General features: G+C 38.4%; 1 protein-coding gene across 1 annotated transcript in view; it reads right to left on the bottom strand.

The window, feature by feature from the left end:
• Positions 1-1,957: 1,957 nt before the first annotated feature.
• Positions 1,958-11,276, bottom strand: part of TRIM14 (tripartite motif containing 14) — an 84,757-nt gene continuing 75,438 nt past the window's right edge. The window contains exons 5-6 of the mRNA XM_063455332.1: positions 9,940-10,032; positions 1,958-2,709 (exon numbers count right to left, since the gene is read on the bottom strand). Coding sequence (XP_063311402.1) covers positions 2,174-2,709; positions 9,940-10,032 — 629 coding nt within the window. The 3' untranslated portion in view covers positions 1,958-2,173. The remainder of the gene's footprint in view (positions 2,710-9,939; positions 10,033-11,276) is intronic.

Raw genomic sequence — 11,276 nt, 5'->3', positions numbered from 1 at the left:
TTGAAAATAATCCATCCCTAGTCACCATATCTGTAGCTTAATGAATCCATTTATATGTACAGATCATGTCCTTGGCAGTCTCACTGCTAAATTCTCTATTTAGAAGTTAAAATACTTTGTTTATGCAGCCCTACCTACACCTTCCTGCATGTGACTTACACAGCCTTCCTAAACACTTCCTGTAAAGTGAGATCTCCGAGTAAGAGGGGATGTGTGGCTATGACTGTATAAACAAACAAGTTATTTAACTTCCAAATGGCAGTGAACTGATCTATACACTGCAACTCCCTAAAGTAAAAAAAAAAAAAGTACTTTGTGCATTGATCTAATCTAACAATGTTCAATTTTGAATAATGCTTATCCCATAAATATGTGGATATGGCAAATTAAATTTTTAGTACATCATTTTAGGGGGAAAAGAAAATATCCAACTGTTACTGTGGCTAGTACAGCAGAGTGATATACAATATAATCTAAAGAAATATAGCTGGCAAATTACCGAAGGGTCACAAAATAACGTGCAATATATAATAAATACTTGAAATATAGTAGCAAACGCAAGACAAACCAAAGAAATTCTGTGTAATTAGATTGGGAAGAAGGGTCGCGATAGATATCTATTAAATATATATATATTCTCTCGACAGGAGCAGAGATATTGCCAGAAGAGTTTCACGGTGTGCCATCCTTAACACAATGCAAGGGGAGAGAGATCTGATAATGTGACAGGGAATAAGTGGTGGAGCAAGAGGAAAGTAGATTCCTTCAGACACCAACTCAGTAACTGGGGAAATGCCTGAAGGGTTGGAGAGCAACGGCCTTAGTCAGGTTGAAAGAGGGATGGGTGGGGGGCAGGGGAGGTGCAGTAGGGTGAAGCAGAGAGTTGAAAGTATCAGACATCTGCGATTGCGGGAGTATGAGTAAGATTATGGGGAAAAGTATGATTGTTTAGCAAGGTAGCGGGCTGTTCTGTAGAAATGTAGCATGAATGTGTAGTTAAATAAACACGTATTTCTGACCCTATGGTGTTAAAAACACCATTTGCCCCCCCCCCCTCCCCCTCCAATATCTTACCTTTTATTCCAGCCTACTGGCTATGACCCTTATCTGCCTTCTTGACTGACAGAAATGGTGTTCTGAGCCAATCAATGCATTCCCATAGTAAAATATTGGACTGATTAGCTTGTCAAGGAGGCAGATCAGGGGCAGAGTTAGCACAAACCAAACACAGCATCTCTAGCAGCTATCTGAGTAGTGGCCACTGGAGGTGTCCCTAGGCGGTAATGTAAAAACTGCATTTTCTCTGAATACAAATTTTATGGAAAAAGCCTGCAGGGAATGATTATACTCACCAGAACAAATACAATACGCTGTAGGTGTTCTGGTGACTATAGTGTCCCTTTAAAGTCTTAACAAGTTGCGAATATTCCTCTTGCAGTTTTCAGCTGAACAGGAGCAACAGTACCACGTCAACTGTGTGTTATGGGTTGAGGCGTGTTTGGCCTTGAGGTGTATGTTATGAGTGGGACTGCAGAGTTAAGGGTAATGTTATGCAAGAAGATAAAAGGCCTGGAGAGAATGGAGATCAGCAGTCAATTTCTGAAGGTCAAAAGAATTAAAAGAGGGCTAGGCTGAGAATGTTGGGTGAGGGTGCTATTATGAACAAAAGATATGAGGGGGTGATCTGACAGAGGAAACAAAGTTTTAGAGATATTAGAGGCCGTGCATTAATCTGAAAAAATGAGGCAAAGGATATTGTGGGTCGGAAGTAGCCAACTGGGATTGCTCGAGGGAGAAAGTAATAGAAAAGAATGTGTTTAGTGAGAGTGCCAGGACCCATCAGCACCCAGGTAAAAAAAAAAAAAATGTTCAGCCGTACTGACAAGTCATTATAAAAGACACCCACAAAGGAGAAAATCTGCAGATTCTATATGCAAATTAGACGACAACATGCAAATTCATTGTTAGAACAAAATATTTAATTTTACTTTTGTATCTGTTCAATTTTTTTCTTGTGCATCATGTTAAGGGTCATGTGCTAAAAATCTTATTTAACATTGGATGTGTATTTAAAACTCCTAAACCTGGCAAATTTCCACACCAAAAAAAGAGAAAAAATCAAAAAGAAATTACATTTAGTTTTTAATTTTCAAAGCTAAAACATTTGCTTGTTTTAATTAAGTCTGCACATACTTATTAATCCATCCCAAAGTCTCAGAGCTGGGTAGACTGGCTCAATGAATCTACAGCGAAATGTATGAATGTGCTTCATGCCAGAACGGACATCAAAAAAAGAAAGGACTCCAGCTTCATAGTCCAGGAAAATGCCAATTCTTTCTGGATGGTTATTCATTCTTAGCGGTGTTCTCTCTCCTTTGTGGAAGGCCCAGTATTCATGATCATACCGTTTAATGCACCACGACCCGCTGTTCCAGCCTAAGCGACTGAACTCTGAGTCTCCTTTCCTTTGGATTGACCCATAGGTGATCCCAATCCACCATCCTTGTCCCGCATGAAGAAGACTCACCTCCCAATAATGGCTGCCCGATGCATAGGAGTCTCTGCTCATTACTTGTAAGAGTTTATCAAATCTGTGAGGGTGACCAGCATTAAATTTCCCAAACCAGGCACAATGTACTGTGAGACGGTCTTCCGACATCCTCAGTCGTGGATGCATAGTGTCAGGGTCTAAGGTCGGACACCTGCCATCTGTAATGAAATTTACATAAAATGATCTTGAATTTATTTTTCAATTTAAACTTGAACTTTAATACACCCAGTGTGGGCAATCAACATTTTAATGCTAGATTACTAAACTCTTCAGAAATAAATGGTCAAAATCGTCTCTCTTCTCCTGCACTAGGTTACTTCCTTATTTGAAAATAACAAAAAGAAACCACAAGGGAACCAAATAACCGTGCGTAAGACTCCAAGTAGGGGTAACCCACAACAATTCAATTAGATTACAAAATAGACAAAAAGGGCAGACAAGTCCAAAGATGGAGATCGCTCCTGTAGCTAAAATAATGGAAGAAAAACGTTCTTAGAATATGTAACAATTGAAAAACAATAGAGTAAGAGACAGTACATATGCACATTAAAAAGCCATGAGGCTGTGGTGCATGATGGGGGTTAAACACTAGGTTTATATTTCAGAATGTACATATACGCCAACCATTTCACAGAAGGAGCAATTCACCAGGGTCTTGGGCAGGGATATCCCCAGATGCCACAAAAAGCCAGACAAAAGTTCTCACAAAAATGGATTTTAGACTTATTTGAAAAAAAATGACCACTAGAGATCGCTCTTCTGGATATACCAGGTGGAGTGAAAAAATATATAAAATAACAGACCACTTGTGTGCAATGTATAACCACAATAATATTTAGAATAGCACATCTCCATTAAAGAGAAAGAAACCGGGCCCCAATAGACATTTAGATAATATGCCCGCAAAGTTGTTTAAAATAAATCCTGCCTAATACAAGACTAGATGTACAAAAATCAATTATTAGGCATAATACTAAAGAGACCCATTTAAGAATCTGCCACAACATTTGATTAGCGAATACTCCAGATAAGCGGATAAGTGAGAGGAACTAGAACGTTGTTTTTAGTTAGTCTGCCCTGACATGACCCAGACCAAGGAGCAATTGTGGCGCTGAAACGCACGTCGCCTCTTTTGCTTCACATTTATTTCACTTATGATTTGAGCACTTTTTGATTCACTAGATTGGTTGCTGATGGGTAACTCCTTAGTAAAATTAAGGGTGGTTGGATGGTCACCCCTATTAATAATCACCCTGTTACTGAGAGAAAAGGTAAACAGAACTTGCTGGGGCAGACTGACTAAACAACTTTACTTCCTTAACCCATTAAGGACGGCGGGCATGCTATGCCATACTTGGGGACCCGGCTCTAAATGCCAGCGGGTGGCAAAGCACGCCGTCCAGGGGACCTACCTGCTCGCTGGCTTTCCTTTGCCAGTGATCACGATGGGGGGGGACTTGCCTGGCATCCCAGGGAGACTGCGTCTGATCTGGCCAGGGTCGGCCTTAGGGGTGTGCGAGCTTTGCGACCGCGCAGGGTGCCATGAAGCAGGGGGCACCGTGCGGCCGACACAGCTCACACATGGCCGCCGGTATATATAAAAAATAATAATACATTTGCGGCGGGGGCAGGGATAAAAAGTGCCGTGTAACTGCTGCAGGGGAACATAGGTAACTATGTGTGATTGTCTGTGTGTTTGACTGTCTGCCCTTTTGTGTGTTTGACTGTCTGCCTGTGTGTGTGACTGTGTGTGTTTGACTGTCTGCCTGTGTGTGTGTGTGTGTGTGAGTGACTGTCTGCCTATGTGTGTGTGACTGCCTATGTGTGACTGTCTGGGCAGAATACATGGGCTGAATGGTTCTTATCTGCCATCACATACTATGTATCTATGTCTGTTTGTGTGTGTGTGTGTGTGTGGTTGTTTGTGTGTGACTGCCTGCGTGTGTCTGTGTGTGTGTGTGGTTGTGTGTGTGTGACAGGGTGTGGGGAAAGGGGGAAGGGAGGGGCGCTGTGAAGATTTTTCACACAAGGCGCCCTAAGGCCGGCCATGGATCCGGCCCTCCTAGGCCATGTGATTGTGAGGTCCTTGCGAGGACCTCACGATCACATGGATGGAATAGCCGTTAATAGCAGTGCAAGCAGGGGGACTGCCTTGAATGACAGGTAGTCCCCCTGCTGCCTGTAAAAAGTTAAATAAAAGTAAAAAACTGTTTAAAATTAAATGATATATACTTAGATCATATATATCATAGGGAATAAAACATTAGAACTAGAGACTGAAAATCTACAAAGGGACTATGCCTTATAGTCATCTATAGCCAGCTAGATTATCAGTCTCTAGTTCTAATGTTTTATTCCCTATTTTTTAGGGTGATTGTGTGTTCTTGGCATTTTTTTTTTTCTTCAATAAAGTTTATTAGTTTTTAAGCTATAATTTTTGATTCATCATTGGGGGTAGTGGTTTTGAGGAGAATTACCCCGTTTTCACGAGGAGCTCTCCTCATTATTTTGTGTTCTCTTTATATAATTTAGGGTTATGCCCTGTAACCCCTTCTGTACTCCCTGCCAGAGTTTTCCTTTGGCTGGAAGTATTCTGTATGTATATATATATATATATATATATATATCTATATATCTATATATATCAAAATACACTTAGAATGATATTAATTTAAATTTTATATATATTTATATATAAATAAAATAAATATATAAATACGTTAAAAATGGAAAAGAAATGTACAAAATCTATATGTGTAATTTCGTTCTAACTGTATTTTGATATTAATATATATTGATATCAAAATACACTTAGAACTAAATAATATATATCTATATACATAAATATATATGTATATATCACTATATATATATATATATATATATATACACACCTATAAATAAAAATAATTGTAAAATTATATATATTTGAAGGCTTGGCCTGTAGTTGTGGGAGGGGCTTGGTTCCCCTTTAAAAGGGCTGCCAATCCACTCCCACCTTACCGTTGCTGGTCTGGCGAGTCTGAAACGTTTTACTTCCGGTTCAGATCGCCATCTTGGATTTTTCTTACCTGTTTCCTCATGTTCTCCTGGTCCGGTGCTTCCCTGGCTCTCCTTCCCGTCGCCGGCGTCCGCACAGCCTGTTCGTTACTTTGCCACCGCGGAAAAAAACGTAAGTCAGGCCCGCCGCAAACTTCCTAGCTTTACATGGCGGAGCCCCGTTCGTTTGAACCAGCGTTCGGTTCTTTTTGTACAGTATGCCGTTCGGCTAAAATTCCTTATCTACACGCATGTTCCACATTACTTAATCTAACGAGCGCTATCATTCGGTTATATACATATAAAATTTCCATTTGGTTTTCGATTTACACTTATGATGTATCCATTCGTATGTTTCAACACTCTATCTAGTTCTTTCGGTGATTACAACTCACAAAATAGGCACGAATTCAACCGGTACTCCAGGGGATTACTGGTTACAAACGTGATTACAGTCACTTATAAAATTCTACTAATATAAAATGTTTAAACCTGGATGATGTGTCCTGATTTTCCTGACCTTTTCCCACAGGTTCATACTAGGGGTTCGTACTAGGAATTGAGATTTCTGACACCTGTGTCAATTGTATTTACTTTATAGGTTGGTTGGAATTTAATTATGATTCAATTTTGAAGGCCAATGATACATATTAAATTAGTTAAAGGGACACTATAGTCACCTGAACAACTTTAGCTTAATGAAGCAGTTTTGGTGTATAGAACATGCCCCTGCAGCCTCACTGCTCAATCCTCTGCCATTTAGGAGTTAAATCCCTTTAATTAAGTTTTAATTACCAAATATTTGTTTTTTGCTTTTTCCACACAAAAACAAATATGAATGCTAACTTTGGCCAGTGTTTGTGACTAAGTGGCTACTACAAAAGACTTGACACACTGTTGTACTCGTGAGACTTTGCTGAATCCAAATATGTGCTTTTTTTGCAGTCAAAGTTAACCGTATCATGACATTTACAGCTAAAATATGAGGCGGAACTACAAATTTTTAAAACAAAGTTAAATTTCTCACAGTTTTTTTTATTTTATTCATAATAAGTTATGTTTAACTCCTTAAGGACACATGACATGTCTGACATGTCATGATTACCTTTTATTCCAGAAGTTTGGTCCTTAAGGGGTTAATATATGAATAGTTTATGTGAAATTAAAGCCCTGTTTCTGCTGGAAAAATTATATATAATAAGGGGGGATGCACTTAATATGAAAGAGGTGAATTACGGTTGAACAGACATATAGCGCAAATTCCAGGTTTTGTTTTGATCAGAACGTGTACTATTGACTCCGTCCTGAAGGGGTTAAAAGCTTATCCAAAAATATTAAATTGAGCCCTATGAAGTCAGTGGTTGCAAAACCATTTCTCAAGGCATACAAGTCCAGAATCTAGGCTTTTCCCAATTGTATTTCAATGGGAATAGTAACAAAATACGGACCATTGGTGGTGTTGCTTGAGCAATGGGATGGACACAATCAGAACATGAAAGGGAGACTATAGGCATCTCACTGCTCAGTTCTGCCATTTAGTAGTAAAATCACTTTTGTTTCTGTTTATGCAACCCTAGCTGCACTTCCCCTGGCTGTGGCTCATACAGCCTGCATGGAAAAAGAGAATTTAGTTTTCAGATGTAGATTTGCTTTAGAAGTTCTAATCTCTTGCTCTGTAAATTGAACTTCAATCACACAAATGAGGTTTCTGCTAGGTCTAGAAGGCTATTAACAGAGCAGGAGATAAGAAATTCTAAATTAAACAGAATGTGCAAACAAAGTCCTAAATGGTAGATATGTGAGCAGTGATACTGCAAGTGTATTGGTCTATATGCCAAAACAGCTTCATTAAGCTAAAACATTTCTAGTACCTATAGTGTCCTTTTAACTTGTTTCCAGTTCCCTTATTACATAAAACCTGACTGTAGTCTAACATCAGCCATCAATCCAAGTATGCAAAAAATAAGATCAATTGTTGACAGATAATGAATCCAATATATAAAATAACTACTATAGTTACATAACATATTATATATATATATATATATATATATAGTTATATAAGATATAAATGCAGCACAACAAAAATGTGCCACACACACAAGTAATAGACAGAATCAGGAGACTCTTCTCAGGTATATAAAAGTTTACTTCTGCAGCATTACATAGCTCTTCATAGAGGTAAGGCATATCTTTATGAAGGTGAAGGGCAAGTTTAGGTATTGGTATCCGGTAGGCACATGTTATTTTGTGTGCCAGAGTATTTAGGCACTCAGTAGGTATGATGTTTTTGCTAGGGTTTGTGTTCTGACTGGTCTCAGTGGCCACTTCCTTGCTGAGGAGATGGTGTAATAGTGCTTTTCTTAGGGAGTGTGTATTGGGTGTTCTCCACAATGGGACCCTCTGTTTTCTTTGGTACCAGTGTATTATAGAGGAAACTCGACATAGCACTCTCACATTCTTCCTTGATTATATCTTTAGTGGTTTGTTACTACACTTATTCAAGTAATGTAGGAACAACCTCCAGTTTAAGGTGTACTGAGGTATTTTTAGAGATTGGGGTGAGTTAGCTCTATTCTTTCAGGGGCCCATTATTATTGGGAACAAGGTCCTCGCTTTCTCCTATGTTACCCTTCATTTACTGTCTTACTTAGTGAGAAGGCTGGATGTCAAATAGTTTTTGTCTACCATCTATAGCTTTAGACATCCCTACAGTCCATATTTATTTTTTATATATATATATTTTTTTTTACCTCCACTCTTGTATCGCTCGCATTAATTGATGTGGCATAGCTCAGGATTTGTGAATATTAGAAGCACACAAAGATTCTCATTAATTTATCTTCTTGTTAAAATTGTGTTTCCGACTGCTCCCTCAAATTGGGTTTGGATCTGTCCCACATCCATATCGTATAGTTATTACATTTATTCTGTCTTTTTCACATTCCTCATAGACATCTTTGTTTGTTCTTATTTGATTTAATTCTTTAATAACATTGTCTCAAACAATTTTACTTTATTTTTTTCCCATCCTACTCTCTCCGGACCTGGTTAAAGTATTGCCTGGTGTAGATTGCTCAGCTATCGCAATTGAAATCTAACATTAAAGATGGCCTTAAAAATAGACACAGACCTATTACCATAATTTAATAAAAATAGATATTCTTTTAAGGCATCCCCTATTCAAATTTGTAAGCACTTAAATATAGAGATGATACATATTGAGATTTGCAATATTTTTTTTTTTTTTTCAAGTTCTGTATTATTGCCTACATTTTGTAAGTTGGTTGGAAATTAACCATTTAGTGAATATGTTTCTACGTTTGATCTCTTTTTTTTTTGTTTTGTTTATTTTTCTGGTTATAAAGTTTGTATTTTAATTTTTTCATTTATTAAAAATAATTTATAGTTGAATAACCTGAGAAATAGTGTCCTAATAAAATAATACATAGACATTTTAATTATCTATATATTTAAACAAAGCAAATAATCAATGACTGCTACATTCTTACACAGACTTGGATGATTAGTAATTGCTTAATGAAATATTAGATTGCAAATGAAAACTTGAGGTCACTCTCCGTCTGTACCTACAGCCAATAGGCAAAATTTATAAAAGCTGTTTGCGGACCAAAAAAGGTAGGAAATTGCTCAGAAATTATCCCTCCTTTTCCCTCAACATTTGAGTGAGAGACTGATGGTTACCAAATTGGCTATCTAATCATCCCTTATCACATGTGCAGTAAGTGAAATAATGTTGATGAAAATGACTTGGGGTTCTAATGGAACATTTATTACCAGGGGGATATGGCAAATGGTAATCACCCTTCATACAAAGGGATAATAACATTTATAAAATAAAAAATTACAAGCCATAAGATATCTGCCCCATATATATTTCCCCCTCCATTAGCTATGGGATAGAAAGTATATCTTCTTTGCGAATAATAATTTATCGATATACAAGTAATGTCCAAAGTGACATTTAAAGGAACATTATAGTGTCAGGAACACAAATGTATATTCTTGACATTCTTGTCTAAATAGCTGTTTGGGCCCCCCGGCCCCATCTTACCTCCAGTTAAAAAGGGGATTTTGCTTTTTCTCTGAAAAGGCAGTGTTTACATTAAAATGCCTGCAGGTTCCAGCAAAAGACACCAGAACAACTAAATTAAGCGGTAGTTGTTCTTGTGACTATAGTGCCCCTTTAAGTTAAATGTATTATAAAACAGTTATTTTATAGCTTATCACTAAACTAAAAAAAAAAAAAAACAACATCAACACAGCTAAGCAAACAGAAACAAGTTTTAAAATTATGCCAAATCAATAATTGACCTTACGTCACCTACGTTTTAGGAGTGATGACCTATCCACAAATAATTTTGTTTTAATTAATGATCCAGGCTTCTGCTTGGATGGTGCACTGACTCCAGACAAACCATCTACAAAAAAGAGGAAAAGAGAAATTTATTAGAATTATTCATGTTTCAATTTTTTCTTTTCTTTAACCCCTTAAGGACACATGACGTGTGTGACACGTCATTATTCCATTTTATTCCAGAAGTTTGGTCCTTAAGGGGTTAAAGTGATACTCTAACCACAAAAACAACTTCAGCTTATTGCATTAATTTCGGTGTATAGATCATGAATTTTTAAACACTGCTTGTGACGAACCCATCTGTATAGACTTGTATTGCTGGTTCGTCTGTTTGCCTTGAATTCGTGGATTTCCTGTCCGTATGCCCTTGTTCGTCTGTTTTCCCTAGTACCGATTGAAACTACCGAACCAACGGCCACCCAGGAGAGGAGTGTGCGGCTTGTTAACACCTTGACCACAATTAGAACGTTGTGGTTAACCGCAAACACCTCTCCATTCCATTCGTACGGGTGGTCGTCGTTCGTATGCCGAACTCGAGGCGGCGGCCATTTTGGACACGAGGCGAATCAGCGGTGTTCGGTGCAAAACCTATGGATCTAAAAACGGACTCTTTATCTACCGGACACCGCTGGAGACGGCCGCCCCCCTTCTATTTCCTTCAGGCGTACGAACACCGGTCAGTTCGGTAGTTTCTCTAAGTCGTATGGACTTTACCCAGGTAGCCGTCCCATGGAGTCATTCGTATACCGAAGGACTTATGAGAGACTTTGACTCCATGGCGATTGGACTATGTACATCGGACCTGAGCGCTATTCGGTAGGAATATGCCCTCAGATCCAGGCTATCTGGGGATACGTTGCACGAACACTATGCAATCGGTATTTCTGATTTTATGTATTTTATTGTATTTTTCTTATTATGATTTAAAATGGCGATGGTCTCTATCCTCGGAGATAATTAGGTTTCTCCCTAATTATCTCCGGGATAGAAAAGAATGACTTATGGGTAAAATGGGAAGGACTTGTATTGAAGCCACTGCGATTGGCTACTGTTTAATATATTCTACAGTCTTCCACAAGGTCCCCTAGGGGAGTGTCCACCTTGTGGAGACCCGCATAAATACCGGGCAGGTAGCCCCCATTAAACACATTCCTGTTTGACCTTCAAGACGGAGCTTTGTCTCGTTTGTGGAGGGATTTACTATTGGGACAGCGTTTTCGTTTATTTCTAGCTGTGGAAGGATTTCGGATGAATTGCTGATCGGGAGTTGCCGTATTCGTATGCTCCGTTCGGGAGTTTTACGATCGG

Source organism: Pelobates fuscus, chromosome 5 (assembly GCF_036172605.1).
Source record: "Pelobates fuscus isolate aPelFus1 chromosome 5, aPelFus1.pri, whole genome shotgun sequence".
Lineage (NCBI taxonomy): Eukaryota > Metazoa > Chordata > Amphibia > Anura > Pelobatidae > Pelobates > Pelobates fuscus.
The sequence above is the reverse complement of the archived record's forward strand: the minus strand, read 5'-3'. Positions and strand labels throughout refer to the sequence as shown.